Source organism: Piliocolobus tephrosceles, chromosome 7 (assembly GCF_002776525.5).
Source record: "Piliocolobus tephrosceles isolate RC106 chromosome 7, ASM277652v3, whole genome shotgun sequence".
Lineage (NCBI taxonomy): Eukaryota > Metazoa > Chordata > Mammalia > Primates > Cercopithecidae > Piliocolobus > Piliocolobus tephrosceles.
The window spans coordinates 136680037-136698900 of NC_045440.1; the positions used below are offsets into that span (position 1 = coordinate 136680037).

General features: G+C 48.9%; 2 protein-coding genes across 2 annotated transcripts in view; one reads left to right on the forward strand and one right to left on the reverse strand.

Moving 5' to 3' along the window:
- SLA (Src like adaptor) overlaps positions 1–4145 on the reverse strand; it is a 66030-nt gene extending 61885 nt beyond the window's left edge. Inside the window, exon 1 of the mRNA XM_023223669.2 lies at positions 3822–4145. Coding sequence (XP_023079437.1) covers positions 3822–3832 — 11 coding nt within the window. The 5' untranslated portion in view covers positions 3833–4145. The remainder of the gene's footprint in view (positions 1–3821) is intronic.
- TG (thyroglobulin) overlaps positions 1–18864 on the forward strand; it is a 272355-nt gene that overhangs the window by 233452 nt on the left and 20039 nt on the right. Inside the window, exons 44-45 of the mRNA XM_023223651.2 lie at positions 14341–14522; positions 17504–17611. Of these exons, the coding sequence (XP_023079419.2) occupies positions 14341–14522; positions 17504–17611 (290 nt within the window). The remainder of the gene's footprint in view (positions 1–14340; positions 14523–17503; positions 17612–18864) is intronic.

The window sequence follows — 18864 nt, forward strand, 5'->3', positions numbered from 1 at the left end:
CCTCTCCCAACGCAGTGGAAATGCCATCCATCAGGGAGGGTGAGGGGGTGGTTCTTATTGGCAGATCTGGGACCCTGGTGTTCACAGGGTAGCTTAGGCTCATGTTTTCTGATTATACCCTTTCATTGTGAGAGAGATGACTAGGGGCTCATGGCTGCCTTGGGCTTCCCTTGTTCAAGCACAGTCCCAGGAGTGTCTGGAAGTTTCCTAATTTTGTCCTGAATTCCTTAACCAGTCCAGCCAGGGACCTCCAGAGGACTGGGATCTCTACTCAAAGATGCATTTGCATTCTTCTCATTGAGTTTCCCTCTAAAGTTTTTAAGGAAAGCTTACTTCGTTCACCCGCAAGTAAAGATGGGGCCACCAGCAGGAGGCTCACTGCCAAACAGGGGCCTGACTGGAGAAGCCAGCACTGAAGTAGGGCACCCCCAAATAGAGAAACCTATCTGAGGGCACAGCAGAGCAGCTCCTAGCCCTGCTCCATGGCGGCCATCCCAGATACCGACCACAGGGCAGTGTTCCCCCAGCACATTTGTTCATTGGTTAGACCATTCCTTTCTGGCGTCACCTCTTCATTCATTCCCTTGGGACATGCGTTAGTGAAGCCACTGAACAACTTCTGTGAGCCTGCATCCTACCAAGAACTCATCTAGGTGCTGATTGGTGAGGAGGACTGGCTGCAGGAGGAGAGTCGTGACAGTGGGACTGGAAGCCAGCTCACAGCTCAGTGACACTGCATGTGATCATCTCCTAAACATGTGTCTGCACCCAGATTTATTCCTCCTGGACTTTTCCTTTGTACTCTGAACTGGTTTAGCCAATGGCCCACTTGACATCTTCACTTACACATCTCATAGTATCTCATCCATAACACACCCAAAGTGGACTGCCGATTCCACCTCTGCTCCCATCCCCAACCAGCTTGTTCTTATGTAGTCTTCACCATCTCAGTAAACAACTTGGCAACTAAACAACTCATCCTTCTGTACTCAGACTCAAAACCAAAAGTCATTCCTGACACTTCTCTCTCATATCCTACCAGCATTCTATCAGCAAATCCAGTTGGCTGTATTTTCAAAATATATCCCAGATCCAAGCCCCTCTTCCCTACCTCTTCTACTATCACCCTGATCCAGCCATTTTATTTGAGATTTTTGTGGTAGCCCCCAGCTGTCTCTCTGCACCTGCCTTGCCTCTTGTAATCTGTGAGAAGCACAGTAGCCAGAGCAATCCCTTTATAATTCAGACCATTTTACTCCTCTGCTCCAAACCTTCTCTCCAGTGGCCTCCTCTCATGCAGAGGAAAAATCTAGTCTTCTGTTAACTGCCAGAGCCTATTTGATGTGACCCCTGTTAGCTCTCTGACCTTAACTCCTGCTGTTTCCTCCTGGCTCACTGGTTTGTCCCTTTAGAGTTTCTCAAATAGGCTGAGCACATCCCACAGGGTCCTGGTATTTGCTGTTTTTTCTTCTTGAATATTCTTCCCAGATAACTCACTGCCTTACTTCCTTCAGGATCTGCTTATCAGAAAGACCTTGCTTGACCACTTGGATTCAGAGGGAAGCCATATCCCCAGCCTTCTCTATCCCTACATCTTGCACCCTACCCCAGCACTCAGACCTCCTGCCTATTGTCTTTCTTCCCCAACTAGAATGTTTGAAACTGCTATATCTCTGGTGCCTAGAAATGTGTCTAGTTCTGCTAGACACGTCACACACAACAGGCACACAGTAAACATTCACTAGGATGAATGAATGAAATTATGAAGAACTGACTATGTGCTGGGCCCTAACCCAGAAGTATTCAATGAAATAATTCACCCTCAAAACTATTACCCTATGAGGTGGGGATTATTATTGCTATTTTTCAGAGAGAAACCAGAATTAAAACCCAGGTCTATCTGCCTCCAAAGTATCCTCTTCCCATGACAGCACTCTGGGAAAAGTCAGGCTTTCTTCCAAGAGCCTTCTGTCTACCATCAACGGTATGCTGGGTGCTGAAATGTACACAAACCCAGCTAGAATAAGGGCTACTATGTGCAAAGAGCTTTCCAATTCTACCCACATTATTTTTTTTCTATAGTCATGTATTGATTTATTTATAATTTTAAAATTTCAATATCCTTGGGGGTTAGCCTAAGTGAAGTACCTCATGCTCTTACTTTACTTTATCTCAACTGTATGGCTGTGAGGTAGGGAACCATGAACCAGTATTTTACACCATTTTTTTTTTTCCTGGGAAAGAAAGGCTTAATGGGTTTACCAGATGTCTCTAGGTCAGTTAACTAGTCCTTTGGAAAGCCAAGTCTCCATTGCAGGTCTCTGACCCCAGTTGCAGGGTGGGGGAGGGATGAGGGTGGCAGGTGGCAGGATCTACCTGTGACCCTATCTGTGCTAAACACTAGATCGGGGATGCACTAGCACCACCTTATCCCTACCATATGCAAGCATCACCCAGAGAGATCCTCCGGATTCTGCCCCACACAGTACTGTAAGAGGGCACAGTGGACAACCAGGTGGAAACTGAGCTACAAGCTACGGTCCCACCCTTCCAACAACAAGGAAACTCCTTCTGAATTTCAACCCAATGTGCCCTTGCATTGCCCTCCCTTATCTCAGCCCACTCCCAACCTGAATTTAGAGTTGGACTTGTGCATTTCTCTGTTTCCTCCAAGAAGGCTCCATGGCACTTGGGTCCAACCACCGTCAGCCAAGGAGACCTGAAGATGGCAGGTTCTGGAGGACCTCAATCTCAGCCATGCCTTTTACTCCACCCTCTGTCCTTTGATACCCATCCAGTCCCTTCTGCCCCATCTGGGGCTGAGAAACAGGACATATCAATTGCAGCAAACTGCCACATCCACGTAAACAGGGTGTTCAGCATGTTTTTGTAACACCAGCACCTGTTTGTTTAGTCATGCTGGGCCAGGTGTTTCAGCACAAAATACAAATTAAATTCCTCCCCTCAGAAGGGCTTGCAGTCAGATAACAGACAAGGCAAATAACTGAAACACCATTGATACATACTATATGGAGAGATGGACATCTATTCCAAGACCTCAGGAGGTGGGGATCAGGTGCCGTTGGGCCCCATAACAGCACTGTCAGCTGGAGTGACACAACGGTCAGGAACTGACCAGGACCCCGCTCCCTCGGTCATCTGTCAACAAAGCAGGGAGAATGTCCTGGGTGTCCTTGGATTGCAATCACAAGCATCCAAGTTACCCAGAGTCCGAGCCTTAGTTTCCCTAACTGTAAAGTTGGGAGATGGTTAGTAAATATCCTCATAAAGATGTCCAAGAATTCAAATATACACCAATATCTGGAAAATAGTTTGGCTTCAATAAATGTTCATTTTTTTCACTTAATTTTTTAATTTTAATATTAAGATTGTGTCCCAAGCTGTTATCCCTTCTTCAGATAATTATACACAGAAAACAGGAATACAGAGAACATCCAATCTCTGAACCACCTCAGCTGACCTGAAACCAATTTTCCAAATTGTAGTAAACACAAATGCAATGCTCTCTACTCATGCCAAAGCTGCATAAGTATCAGCTGGATCCCAGTTCACAAACACATGCAGTGCAGCTTCCCAGGGAATTCACAGTGGGACGGGAGTGGAGCCTCTTACCCCAAGTCCTGCCCCCTGGAGCCACCCACCACCTCAGCAGAGACCCACCCATTTCCTTCAGACCAAAGACAGAGGGTGGGTATGGGATCCGTCAAGTCCCTCTGAAGACCCTCCCCCACATACCACCCAAGGCCACCTATGGCCCACCCAGGGAGTCCTAATGACACCCAGCAAAGTTAGCAACCTACCGGTGGAGCATCAGGGCTGCCTGAGATGTTCTCCATTCGCGGCAAATGATCTTATTTTCTGAAGTAGCAGCTTTCTATTGAAATTCTTCATCAGTCGCTGTCATGAGGAATTTCCCCCCCTTTTCTCTTTCTTTCTAACTGGTGAAATTGACAGTCTGCCTACATTAACCAGGCATTCATTTGCATGATCAAAAGCAGATTTGTTCCAAGATGCAATGTTCTGCCTTCCCTTCCAAGCACAGGCATCTCCAAGGAAGGCGAGAAAAATCAGAAAGAGAGCGCCTCCGCTGTGCCCCTGCGCTTGGCCAGGAGTCGGCCTCGTCTGGGAGCAGGTGGAGTGGGGGCCCTGTGGGGAGCAGTGGGGGGAGGGCAGCCCATGTGGGAGTTGGAAAGCAGCACCTGGCAGCCCAAGGCGCTGGCACAAGCCCCAGCACAGGAATATCCAGCCTTTGGTGACAGATTATAGTAAGAGGAGCATGCAGGAGTTTCCAGTGTGCGTGTGATTTCCTGAAAGGAGGCACTGCTGCCTTAAATCCCCAGCACTCAGGGATGGGAGGGTGTTAGGGTCTGAACTCAAGGCATCGCGGGGACCTGGATTCAGAAAAATGGGTCACAATTCTTAGCTTTAGCCACATGATGTAGGAGAGTTGCTGAACTGGTCTGAGCTGCAGTTTCTTTAGCCTTCGAATGGACACAGTGAGACCCAGCCTGTCTGTCTCCTGCAGTGTTATAAGAAGTGAAAGAGGTATCTCCCAACACCCAGAGAGCCCTGGAGGTCTCATGGCTCTAGGCTGGCCTCGCACACTGTAAACCCTCCACCCTGGAGCTGTAACCCCACATTACCCCTCACAGCTGACGCTTACACGCCACCTTGTCTGATTCTCCCCAGGGACCCTGTGAGCTGGGATTACGGTTCAGAGAAAGCTGAGGATCAGAAGGATTGACTTGTCCCCCCTAAAATATTAAAATATTGTATTTCATGACTGCATTGGTATAAAGATGAATGTAAACCAGGCTGGATTCATTATTATACTTTCATTATTATTATGTTTTTTTCTTCTGATTTTAAAAGAAATTAGAAGGAAAATACTTCTGTGAGTTCCTAAAAGTGCAGTGAGCCCTTGGCCCTGAGCCAGCTATCCTTGATGGAGAAGTAAGCCCTTGTCCCTTAACACCATAATGAGGAGTGAAGTCAGGAGTCATTCAAGTATTAATCCATGCAACATCTCTCCAACACAGATTTATACAGAGGCTCCTGTGTGCTGGACTCTCTCTAGGCTTTAGAGGAAACAGTTGTAATCCAAACAGATAAAGCCTCTGACTCAGAGAGTTCATGTTCTCATGAAAGGACACAGATAATGTAAGTAAATAAAGAATTTCAGATCTTAGAAGTGCCCTGAAGAACACTGAAGTGGGGCCATTGTAGAGGAGGTAATGGAATGGGTAAAATACTTTAGGGGCAGTCAGGGAAGGCTTTTCGGAGGAGGGAACTTCTGGACTGAGGCCTGAGCAATGGGGAGCCAGCGATGGGGATCGAGGTACAGAGCAAGTGCAAAGTCCCTGGGGCAGGAGTGGTCCTGGCTGTTTGGGGGTCACAGGGAGGTCAGTGCTAGGAGACCCAGTGACCAGTGGAGGGACTGGGAAGAGAGGAAGTCAGAGGGATGAAGATGACCAGTTATGAGATCTTGCAGGCCATCAGAAAAGTGACGTTATTCTCTTTGCAGTGGGCAGTTACTGGAATGTTTCAAGCTAATAATAGAAGGTGATTATATTGATTCGCTTGTTTAAAAAGGGACAGTTCTAGCAGTTATATGGAAAATTGACTATGGAGATGTGACACAGGAAGTAGAGATCAGATTGGGCTCTGTTGTGGAAATCCAGGGGTTGAGTTAGTAACTTAAATTAGGGTTGCAGACATGGTCACAGTTAGAAATGATCAGATTTGGGATATATCTTGAGTTGGCAGCTGACTATATGAGTTGGGAGTTCAGTAGAGAGGTCAGGGCTATAGATACAGATTTGGAAGAAAACCAAGAAGATGTGATATCACAAAATCCAAGAAAAGAAAGCATTTCCAAAAGGAAACAAAGATCAAATGTCACAGAGAGTCAAGAGAGATGAGGGCAGAGATTTGACTCTTGTAGGTCATGGGAGACCTTGATGAGGGCCATTTCAGTGGAATGACAGGAAGGAAAGGCTGACTGGAATAGGCTGGGGGAAGAGGGGAAGTGAGGACATGCTCACATTGCTTCCCAAACCCACCCTCTCTCCACTGAATGATGCTCTCCAGTGGATGCGAACAGTCACCCATGATTTGCAGAGCACTTTGCTCATTCAGCAGCTGTCCCCACTGACTTCACCAAGCTCTGCTGCATGGCAGGAATTGTGTCATGTCCATTTGGAATCCTTAGCTTCTGTCCAGCACTAGGTTAGTCTTCAATTCACGTCCCTCAAATGAACAAAGGAGTGTTGTGTCTCCATCTGACTCAGAGCTCTAGAAAAGTATGGGGCATTTATTTATTCATTCGCTCATCCATTCACATAGTCTTGCAAGAAGCAGGTGAACTCTGGTAGGCTTCCTACTTTTCCAGTCGGGATTCTGCTCTGTGTCTCCTTCTTCCCAAATCTGTGATGTTACAACCATTTTTCAAAAGTTGGAGCATAATCAATGAGCAAAAATTGACTACAGGCTGTCTGTGTAAAAAGCTTTCCTCCCCTAAGCCCCTGCCAAGAGCAGCATCTCTGCTTCTGCCCCAGTGTGGTAGAGGAGATGTGTTGTGAACTAGGACAGCAGCAGGGGTGGACTGGAGGTGGGGGCAGGGGGCACTCAGGAGGAAGATTGTAGGAACAGGTTACAGCAAACTGTAGGGGAAGAGGGGAATGATTGTAGGAGCAATCAGGAAATACCTGCATTTTATTCAGGTAATTGAAGGCTGGTCTTAGTCACTAAGGATAGGGAAATAGGAGGAGAAGACGGTTCTAGAGGTGAGTGAGAATACATATGGATGACAAAGTTAAATTGTGCCTAGGTTGAGTTTGAGGGGCCTGAGAGATTTCCAGGTGATGTGAGGCATTTGGATATAAAGGTGTGAGGTTCAAGCTGGAGAGAGATTTGGGAATCATTAGCTTAATAGGTCATTCTTGAAGCAAGGAGAGGAAATGGCCCCACCCCACATGCATTCGTGGACAGAAGGGGAGGAAAAGGGGACAGAAGTGGCAGCTGGGAGCCTCGGCTTTCAAGAGTAGGCAGATACAGCAGAAGGGGGCTCCAGAAATTAGCCTGAGGCAGAGCCAACTAGGAGGAGGAGATGGAGAGGTGGGGGAATGGGGCGTCTGCTGGTGGAACTCTGCAAGGCCAGCAGTGACCTTGATGGAGGTTGGGGCAGCCAGACGGCCATATGGTAAAGAGGCTATAGGACCATTGGAGCCCACCATGTAGACATAGTTTTGGAGTGCACATCTGGCTGAGGGCACCTGGATGAAGCGGATGGAGGAGACCCTCCTGTTGGGGACCTCCAGGCAGGCACATTAGCTCTAGGTGGGGGTGGGACTCATGACGAGCTGTACACTGAAGGTCCGAAAGAACCAGGGGAAGTTTTGCCCAGCGAGGGGCTCCAGGGCTGTGGGCAGCAAAGGCTGAGCCTCAGAGAGAAGGAGGGCCCTCAGTCCAAGAGAAGCATGGGCCATTCCCTGAGGAGAGGGCAGTGTGGCCTGCAGAGTGTGCTGGCCTTGGGGTTTGCAGCAGGAGATAGGGCCAGGGGGAAGCAGTGCTAAGGGGCCAGTCGGCTCCTTACTGAGACCCTGCAGTGCCTGGGGCCAAGGCAAGGACACCTGGCCTGGCCTGCTCTGTGCTCCGGGCTCTCTGGCAGGTCACATTTGCAAACCAGAATGGGGGAGCCCTTCTCCCGGGCCACGCCTGAAGCAAAAAAGCAAAAGGTAGGGTGAGGCTCTCCCAGCCACCCAGCCCTCTGTTCTTTCTGGCTTCTCCCCTGCTCCTCTGCCCTCATCACTCCATTGACCCTGCGGACCTCACTGCTCCCCCTCACCCAGCTGTCTGTATGTCTGAACCCCACCCTCTCCAGTCTGGACTCAACCATCCTCCATGCTGCCTAACCCAGCTCCCCAGGGCACAACTGGGACCCTCACCAGCCAGCACCCCCCGCCCCGTCCCCTTTCCGGCTTCCTGCTCTATGTGCTCGTCTTGCTCCTTATGGCCCCAGGACAGTCCATATAACACAGATGTTCTGTCTCACAGAAGTAGAAGCCCCCTGCAGGCAGAGAACAGCCCAATTGTTCACTGATGTGTCCCAAACGCCGGACACACTCAGGCACACCGAGGACAGTTGTCCAAGGGGCAGTAAGATGAACAGCAAGGGCCTGCCGCCATGTGTTCTCATCATGTCTCTCAGACACCATTCGGCGTGAACATAAGGGCATTTCTCACCTGTCTTGCTGATTTTCTTTTTAATCATTTACTAACTAGAGGGGAGACATAAGTCATATTTATTGTCTCCCATGTGTCAGCTTCTTTATAATCATTAATGCATTTCATTCTAACACCAACCCCATTTTATTGACCCAAAATGAAGGCACAGACAGGTATATCCACTGAATACATTTGTTCATTGGAGGTGAATCATCTGAGGCACAGAACAGAGCTAGATTTGAACCTGAGTCTCTCAAATGCCAAATCTGGGCCCCGAGACATTCAGGTTGATGCTGAGGCCCTGCTCAGTTCCTCAGCATTTCCAAGGCGCTCTTACTTTTCATTAGAATGTGTTAATGGCAGTCCTTCAAAAGCACACAGCAAGGACTGGCCAGTTCATGACAGCCCTTTGTGTAATTCCTGCCTGTAACAAATCTACTGTCTAAGGCAGACCCCGCCTGTAATTACAGCTTGTGGAAGTCAGCACATGCAGTCACACGGTGGCCCCCGCTCCCGCCTGCTGACTCTCTAATTAAACTGGCAATGGCATCTGTGCTCAGGGCCTTGCCAAGCATGAAGGAATGTGTGTCCCAGGTCTTGCTGAAAATGTGCCCCTTCACATTCCCTTGCAACCCAGTGGGGCTTGGGAATTTATCTCCCACTATCTGGGAGACAACTTTTGGATCGTCTCCAAAATATAGACCAGTCAGCAAGGCTGCACCCAATTAGTGTCTCAGATCCCCATAAAATGTGAAACTCTAATCTCAGTCTCATGGGAGCATAAACTGGGCCCCATCCCTCCAGCTACCTGGCTGTGAAGCTGTTCTAGACCATTTTATGCAAGAGGGACTTCTTTTTGCAATGCCCAGGGCTTGGTGTTCTAGCACTCCTAAAAGATCATCTTAGGAGGAGTTTCCACAGAACCCATGAAGGAGACCCCATCCTTGACTGGGGACAATCCTTTTTCTTTTCTTTTCTTTTCTTTTCTTTCTTTCTTTCTCTCTCTCTCTCTCTTTCTTTTTTGAGAGGGAGTCTCGCTCTGTTGCCCAGGCTGGAGTGCAAGCTCTGCCTCCCGGGTTCAGGCCATTCCCCTGCCTCAGCCTCCCGAGTAGCTGGGACTACAGGAGTGTGCCACCACATCTGGCTGTTTTTCTTTTTTGTGTGTGTATGTGTGTATTTTTATAGTAGAGATGGGGTTTCGCCGTGTTAGCCAGGATGGTCTTGATCTGACCTCATGATCTGCCTGCCTCGGCCTCCCAAAGGGCTGGGATTACAGGTGTGAGCCACCGCGCCCAGCCCGGGGGCCACTCCTTTTTCTAGCAGGGGTTTGGAAAAGGGGTTCCAAGTGTTTGGACTCAAGCTCAGTGGGGACAAAGCTCAACTCAGGCCTCTCTAAGACATGGGCTTTCCCTGACCTGTCTGAATTGGGCTCAAGGCTGAGTCTACAAATATCTAGCAACAATGACAATAGACACAGTGCTAAGCCCTTTATAGGTTTCATCTCATCTAACTTCATGACAGTTTTATGATGAGGGTAATTTGTTGTGCCCATTTTACAGATGAAGAAATAGACATAGAGCGATTATATGACTTTCCCAAGTTCATACAGCTACGAAGTCACACAGTTAGCCTCCAAGACCAGAGTTTTCCAACTCTGGGATTTGAAACCCAAGAGATTTGACTTTAGCATCCTACTTTCAGCCTCTAACCTGTATTATCTCTACAGAGGTCATTCATTCAATGCATATTCACTTATGACATGCCTGTCACCACACTAAGCACTGGGGCTATGGACACATTTCCTGCCCCTCTGCCATGTAGTACTCTAGAACAATGGGCGAATAAACTAACATCACAGCACCTGGGTCCTGAGGGCCACGGGGGCCCCTGGTTTAGCCTGGGACAGGTTAATAATTATCACTCACATTTATTGACCGTGTGCCAACTACTGTACTTAACCCTTTTAATGCATGTTTCATTGGAATCTGTTAATAATTCATGCAATAGACATTTTTCATTATCCACCTTGTATAAAGAAGGAAACTGAGCTACAGAGAGAGATAGCAATTTACTCGGGGTCCCAGAACTACAAGGCAGTTCTGCGCTTTCAACCATTATCTCTGGAGCCTGGCCTTTCAACCATTATCTGTCTTGTTTCCTGGAGGAGGTAAGCCCTGAGCAAAACCTGGATGTTCTATTGTGATCTTATTGCTGGCCGTGAAGTTCCCAGGCCAATGGCATCAGCATCACCTGAGAACTTGTTAAAATGTATGTCCCTGGGCTCCACTCTGGACCTGCTGAGTCAGAACCTGTATTTTATCAAGATTTCAGTCTACTTTAATGCTCATGGGATTAAAAAGCATGCTTCTAGTTCAATAGCTGTTATCCAGGCAAACTAGGGAAAGGTGTTTAGGCAGGAGGAACAGCAGGCACAAAGGCTTCAAAGTAAGAGAGAACATTTGGTGTGGAGGAAACAGCACTCCTCACACGGCCTTGGCACTTTGGGAATATTTCAGCAGCCTAGTTCTCAGGAGTCGCAGAAATTGAAGGCCCAGTGGCGGCTCGTCAGGGTGGCAAGGGCAAGGCACTCCTGGGTTTGTTCTCCACCTGTGTGGCTTACTCAGCTGCATAAGACAGCACTTAACCTCTCTGAGCCAGTTTCCTTGTCCACCCTCTCAGGATGGTTATGGGAGTGAATGAGGAGAGGGTGCGCCAGGGGCCCAGCGCAGTATCTGACACACGATGGGTGCTTGGTGCGTGGCCCTTGTACTGATCTTGGCTACTCCATTTGCCGACGTGACTCAGGCAGCATCATCCTCACCCCTTGGCGGTCGAATGACATTACACAGGGAGGAGACAGTTTATGAACTTGTTTTACTCCTCCGCAGCCCAGGAAGCATTGGTATCTTGGCTAGGGCTCTCACTATGACCCCCTCGTGTTATGTGTGAGAAAATGGTGCCCAGAGAGAGGAAGCCACTCCCTCGAGTTTGTACAGTGATTGTCACATAGCAGGTGCTGGGACTTGGGGGTCCTGGTGCCCAGACCTCAGCATAGCTCCCTAATGTTTAGACTTGAAGGCAGATTATGCCTCCCATGTAGCAAAGCAGCCTGGGGACAACTCACTTTAGTGCCACTGCACCCTTGTCCTTGTACCCTCCTGGGCTCCCAGAACTGAGTTCTCTCCACTTCCGCTCCAGCCCTGGGCATTAGACTTACCCAGTATCTGTCATGGGGGTGTCATGGATTCCTTCTTTACACAGCATCTGTGAGCAGTACTTGGCCTTCGAATTTGGCACCTTCCGCCGGCCCCACCTACCTTCACTCATCACCCAATCTCCTTGCTCACAGCTCAGAGCTGAGAAAACAGGCCGTGGCGTTGAGACAGCCACTGGAATGAGCTAGTATATTTTCTTGCACAGCTTTTCAAATATTCATATTATTTGTATGAAGGAATTAGGATAGAAATAAAAGCAAGAGAGCCTTCTTCCTTGAAGATAGATACACATAGCATTTTTAAAATGTTTTCTTCATTTAATAAAGCAGTTTGGGGCCCTATGTTCATCCTTCAGTTTTCTAACTGAAACCAATGAATCCCATGATGGATACAAGTAGGTCTCTTTGATTAAGGGCATATGCCAGACTTTGAGCTAGGTGCTTCTAAATGTTATCTCTAATTCTCAAAACAACACTGTGAAGTAATTTTACTTAACTCCATTTTGCCTGTGAGGATCCTGAGGATTAGAGAGGCTAAGTGACTTGCCCAAAGTCACACAGCTGGGAAATGTAAGAGCTGGAACCCAAATTTGCTCTTTGCACTGAGACTTCCTGGCTCTTCTTAGCCCGCACCCATGCACAACCAGCCACGACTGGGAGTAGGACCCTTATGAGGTGACTGCTTTGTTCACTTCACCTTCACAGGAGACAAAAACAGGGCCCATATGAATGCACACAATGCATTCACATTTGGAAGATGTCTGGCTCAGAGAGAGGAAAAAATATATTTTCCAAGATCCCCCTAAATTTGGCAGTTAGCACTTGAACCCTAAGTTTTGACTCAAAACTCAATGCTCTTTTCACTGCTCTGGGCCAGGCACTTCATGGACAAACCACCCATCCTTCCATGGGCTGAGGTCCCAGTGTCCACAGCTCTGATGTGGGGTCCCGCTTAAGTTATAGCTAGGGTAACGAGCCTTTCTCTTACCAGCACTAAGACCTGGGGTTAAAGCTCGCCTCATGCGTCCTGTCTGTGTGACCCTAAACAAGCTAGGTAGGTTCTCTCAGCCTCAGAATTATGGTTCGTAAAATGGGATAACATCATGCCCAGTTGACCTTGTTATTTTGATGCTTCCTTGAAACATACGTGTGAAATGTTTAGCACAAAATTTAGAAATAGCAGGAGGGGTGCCAGTGGGTTACTAATATCTTTTATGTAATGAAATACTCCAGGCTGAAAAGGGCAGAAAATATAATGCAGTTTTTTCCCTAAACTGTTAGCAGGTTGTAGAGTCCACATAATGGGTTGTAGGTGAGTATTTTTTGAATAGACTAGACTAGGCTGGGATAGAATAGAATGGAAACTCTCAGATGCATTGTAGATGGTAATAGTTTGGAATATGAACATTATTCATGAGTGCTATTTTGGGGGTCATCCTGAAGGGTCAGTTAGTCCACAGGGTGGTTCAGCCTGGCCTCTCGTTCAGCCAGTCCGAGTGTAAGCCATCCTACCAGGAGGGGCTGTTCCCACCCAGGAGGGTCTGTTCCCACCCAGGAGGGGCTGTGCTCACCCAGGAGAGGATATACTCACCCAAGAGGGAATGTGCCCACTCAGGAGGTGATGTGCCCACCCAGGAGGGGCTGTGCTTACCCAGGAGGGATTGCTCACTGATGGAATTCTAATCACAGGTCCTGTGTGCTTGTAAATGTTTGGAGAAGCAATTTAAACACACCAGAGTGTGCTGATAAGCACGTTTCACCGTTTACATAAGGTCCTCGAAATATGTAAACACATAGCACAAGACTGTGCTGGGGCCCAGGAGGCTGGGCCTCACACCTGGGGCTGCATCCCAGACTTTCCTCTGCCCATTGTCTTCAGAAAGGAGGAAACTGGGTCCTGGGGGAAGGCAGTGAGTGGCTCCAGACTCCCACAGTGCAGACAGCAGCAACACTAGAACAAGGAAGGAACAGAGAGAGAGGGGAATTTCAGAGAGAAATAGAGAGAGAAGGAAAGAGAAGGGGAGAGAACGAGAGGGGAAGAGGAGGTGACGGAAGGGAGAGAAAAGGGGAAGCATGAAGGAAGGAAAGAGAAAGACAGGGAAAGGAAAATAGAAAAAGTTGCTCCCGTCTGGACACACATCCCTGAGAGAGCTGCGTGCCTTCCCTGGCCATCCTATATGAAATAGCCCTGGCCCCAGCATTCCCTGTCCTTCTCATACCGCCTTATATTTCTTTGTAGCACCTGTTCCCTGATATACCATACATTTATTTGCTCATTTTCTACCTCTGCCCACTAGAACGTGAGCCCCAAGAGACAGGGAGCTCGATCGGCATGTCCGTGGCTATTTCTCCAAGCCCGGGACACTGCTGGCTCTGGTGAAGAGTGTGACTATCTGTATAAAAGTGTGCATGAAGCATTCATATGATGAGTGACTGAGTCCATGAATGAAACTGAATTTAGCTCTCCTAACATGACCAGACCACAGTTACTCATGAGTTGGCTGAGCAAGGAGCCCAGTAAAGCAAGTGAAACTCGGGTGTTTGACCTGTTCTCAGACTGCAACAATGGTTCACGTTAACAGAGCACTTATTAAGTGCCAGGTACCGTTTTAACTACTTGCCATAATCCTATGTGGCAGGCACTCCCATTTTCGGATGGGGAAGGCAGGCACAGAGGGAGATAGCCATTTGCTTAAGGACACACAGCTAGAAGGAGGCAGAGCTGAGATGCACACTCAGACAGTCTGGCTTCTACTTGTGTTTAATGCCATGCTCCACTGCTTCCCAGAGAGAAAATTCTAGAGCAGCGGTTTGAGGGACACTGACTTGGACCTTTCAGAATCCAGCTGGGGAATTTCATATCTTTTTTTTTTTTCTAGCAATTTGAGGAAAGTCAAGGCCGGACCAGTAGCAAAACAGCCTTTTACCAGGCGCTGCAGAATTCCCTGGGCGGTGAGGACTCAGATGCCCGCGTCGAGGCTGCTGCTACGTGGTATTACTCTCTGGAGCACTCCACGGATGACTACGCCTCCTTCTCCCGGGCTCTGGAGAATGCCACCCGGTAAGCTAAGCTGCAGGAGGGTGCAGATTCCTACTGCTATGTTTTGGAGCGGACCCAGTTGATGTTCAGGTCATGCATGTGGCTTAGTGCTTGTGGTTTCCTCTGCACCATTCATTCAGCCTACAGCATGGGGAGCTTCCCTGCTGAGGGGCAGCCCTGGGGGGGACATGTGGGATGGACCCTGCTGCCAGGAAACCCCAGGCCAACGGGAGAAATGAGCGGTGACTCCGGCTCTTCCTAGACCATGAGGGAGCTGTCAGAGGGCAGAGACGAAGCACTTGCGAGAGGTGCCTGGTGCACGCTCCACCTGATGCAGCTGCTCAGTGAGCACTCAGGACAGCCTTCCACACTCCTGGCCTTGCATTCACTGAGCCCAGTGCTCCCAGTCTTGGCTGCCCATCAAGCGCACATGGGGGCATGTAAAGGGTAGGTGACACACAGGGCCCATAGTGGGGCAGCATTTTTCAAAGCTCCCTCAGCTGATTCCACCCTGCAGCCCAGGCTCACCTGGCACGAGGGAAGCAGAGGCCTGGAGGCGGGGAGGTTTTGTGGCTGATGTCACTCCCCGGATAGGAGCAGCCCAAGCTCTGACAGCCCTGCTCCCTCTCTCTGGGGCCCGCTGTTTCTTGTAGCCGCTGGTTATATGCCTTGTTCCCGTTCACGCTCAAGCTTCTCTCACTTGGGGAAGGCTGCCCAAACCCCCACCCCAAGATGGCTAAAGACCGCGGCCCCCAGGCCCTGCTGTCCCCAGGGTCCCTCTCTTGCAGCATGCCTCCTGCCCCGGGGGTTGTCAGGACAGACCGCCTCCCTCTCCTAGTACTGCATTAGCTCACTGAGGCTGAGAACTTTTATAGAAATGCACGGCAGATGCACAAGAAATGATTTTTGAATAGAAATAAGGAAATAACCAGGGCTCCAGTCCTTTCTTCCTTCGGAGCCCCCTAGGATGAGACCACAGTGGGGACTGCAGCTCTCAGGTCACCTTTGAGTCCCCTCACAGGCGATGAGTCTTGGTTTCCTGAGGGCTCCCTGCTCTCAGTGGGAAGAATGAGTGGGATGCAAGTGCTTTCAGCATTCTGTGCCTCCTTTTCTCTCTCCTTCCGGGAGACCCACACTGACCATTTGCTTGTTGTCCCTGGGACAGAGCCAGTGTCAAGGCTCAGCATCCTTTGCTGAACTGGAGCCTGTTGGGAAGGGATGGGCTGGAAGGTGTTGGAGACCCACTGCCCTGCTTGGTCTCTCCACTCAGGAGCCTGAGGTTTCCAATTGGAGGGTCACTGGCTCAGAATAAAACTGTGCCACCCACTTGCATCTTGGGGACTAAAAGGCTTTAATTTTCCCTCTAGTGGAGATCTCCACTTTAGATGAAATAGCTAGCAGCTATTTTGGGAGGCCTTGCCCTGGGTTGGACCATAAGAAGTCACAGATGTCCAGTCCCTGACCCTGAGAGGCTTATAATCAAGTCAGGACTGGGCTAGATTGCATTGCAGAGGGAGCTCAGGGCTAGGTTCTTGCCTTAATTTTGCCTTATCTGACCTTAAGGACAACCTGCGTGCTGGGGTGAGAGCTGAGACTGAGAGAAGGCAGCATCACCAAGGGGGGCCCCACTCAGAAGACAAACTCCAGCTCAACCTTAGCTCAGGTCCTCCTTCTCTCTGGCACAGACTCAGGCCCTGGCCCTGTCTACTTGGCGGTTTACTGGGCAGTGTCCCACCCCTGGCCTGCCAGCCCGTGATGCTTCCCATAGGTTTGATCCTGTCCCTGTCCTGCTTACAATGCCTCAAGGTGCACGGAAGGAATCTCAGTTGGCTTCATCTGCCCCCGAGATGCCCACAGTGCCTCACCCAACTACAGAGCCTCACCTGGGAAGACTCTAGCACCCAGCAGACTCACCAAAGGCTTTTATCCCAATGACCAGGAAAGGAAGACGGCCACCCCTTTTGCTGAGGGACTCCCATGGGTGTTATTAAACTTGGTCATTACAAAACCTCTTCCAGGTAGGGACCCTTGGCCCCACTTCTCAGCTGGAAAGACAGAGATTCAAGGAGATAAAAGAACTACTGAGTATCTCACCTTTACCCTGTAAAGGAGATGGAATTGAAAACCTGGTGGCCCAGGGTCACCGAGGTCTGTCTGACTCTTGCCTGGCGGGGGCCGCCTCTCTAAGCACACAGCCTGTGCGTCAGCACACGCAGGGCCCCACTCTTGTAAGCTGCTGCTTCTGAAATTGACTTGTGCTACCTTCAAAGGTGAAGCAAGTACCTAACTTAGGGAGGTTTCTGAGCCTCCTCATCTGGACATTTTGGACTGGATCTTTATTTCTTGTGGGGCTCCCCTTTCCACTGCAGGATGTTCAGCAGCATCCTGACCCCCACACACTAGATGCCAGTACAACCCTTTCCATTCCCAGTTGTGACAACCAGGAATGTCTCCAGGCATTGCCAAAGGGTTCTCTAGGGGAGGTAGAGATGGAGGTGGCAAAATCCCACCTGCTGAGAGCCACTGGGCTGAGCTAAGGGTACCACATGCCTGAGCTGTCTTTGAGGGCTCTGACTTCTTTAAAAATGCACAATAATTTTATGTTCCATTCCATAGTATATTGCATTTAACTCCACTGTATATTGCACTTATGTTACTATAAAATGTTTTGCTTCCTCATCTTTAAGTGAAATTGATGTCCTAGGAAGGCTTTATTTCACGGGATTTTTGATGCCTAAAATACATCAGCATGGGCACCAGTTTTTGAGCCCATGACCTACCAGAGGACACTGTGTACCTACCATACCCTGGCTCTCCCATCAGTGTGGCAGTGGAGCCACTTGGAGAGCACTGCTGGGGAATGGGAAGAAGGTGTTCTTGTAGGCCTGGGCAGGGGGGTTTTGGGGGCCAAGGCGACACCTTGCTGGGAGAAGGCCTTTCCAGGCACCATTGCCCACAGAGCCATGTTTAACCAGACTCCCCCCATGTTCTCCTTTCACCAGGGACTACTTTATCATCTGCCCTATAATCGACATGGCCAGTGCCTGGGCAAAGAGGGCCCGAGGAAATGTCTTCATGTACCATGCTCCCGAAAGCTACGGCCGTGGCAGGTAAGATGCTGTAGGGAGGCAGAGAAAGAAAGGTAAAACTAAAAGACAAGTCCCAGTTCAATTACATGGGACACACCACCTAACCTCTCTAAGCCTCAGTTTCCTCATCTGAGAAGTAGAAATAATTGTCGTAGCCACTTCATCTCACTGTCTTGTTGGTGGGGAAAGTGAAAGCAAATGATGTGAAAGGCTTTGCAAATGATGATGACACACTTTGGAATTGCAATGTTAGTTGTTAATTGGTTAATTTGACTAGAGAGGGAAGGCTTTTTCATTTACTCTATATATTTATTCCTCTAGAAACTGAGCACTAGCTTAAGACCAATGGCTTTCCAAAGTATAAAAAGGCTTTTTTTTTTTTCAACCATAGGAAAGTTGTATTTGTGCTTGATTTATTTATCATACTTACTTCTAGAATAGGTTCCAGCTCCCTTAGAATAAAATATCAGGTGCAACGAAGTCATCAAAATGAGAAAGAGAAATAAGGTGCAAGCGAAAGAAAACCAACCCATAAAGGAATGGCCAAGCAATGAGCTTAGAATTTAGCCTTGAGTTTCCCAGAAGCCAAGGAAAAGATTTTAAAAGGAAGAAGAAAAGAAAGATTTGGGTTTCATAGCTCCAATAGCTGAACAAAGGAAGCAGAGAGACTAAGTGACAGGGACGCACGTGATCTCAGCTTCGGAGTGGAAGAACAATGCAAAGAGGGTAGCTGGGGACTTGGATGACTGGCGCTTTGAAGGGAGGACTGTGGGACTGTCTGTTCTACTGGCCCATGAGCTTACAGTCCTGAGCCATTCATCCATGTGGGAAAACCCCAGAACCCTTCCCACTGAGGCAGTGACTTCGTGCATTAAACCACATCAGATCACAGTAAGGTGCCTTTGGCAAGACAATCTACTCCTCTAGGGGAGGAAAGTAGTGGTGTCCTTGTGCTCAGCCTCCCATAAGCATTCACAGGTAACAGATCATCAGGAACACATGTCTCCAAAAGATGCCAGACGATTATTGTCTTATTTTATATAAGAATGGGAGCAAAGCCTATCATCTGGGGTCAAGAACATTCATCGCTCACATCCATGGATCTATTTTTTTTTTTTTTTCTGAGATGGAGTCTCGCTCTGTCGCCCAGTCTGGAGTGCAGTGGTGCAGTCTTGACTCACTGCAAGCTCCGCCTCCCAGGTTCATGCCATTCTCTTGCCTCAGCCTCCTGAGTAGCTGGGACCACAGGTGCCTGCCACCACGCCTGGCTAATT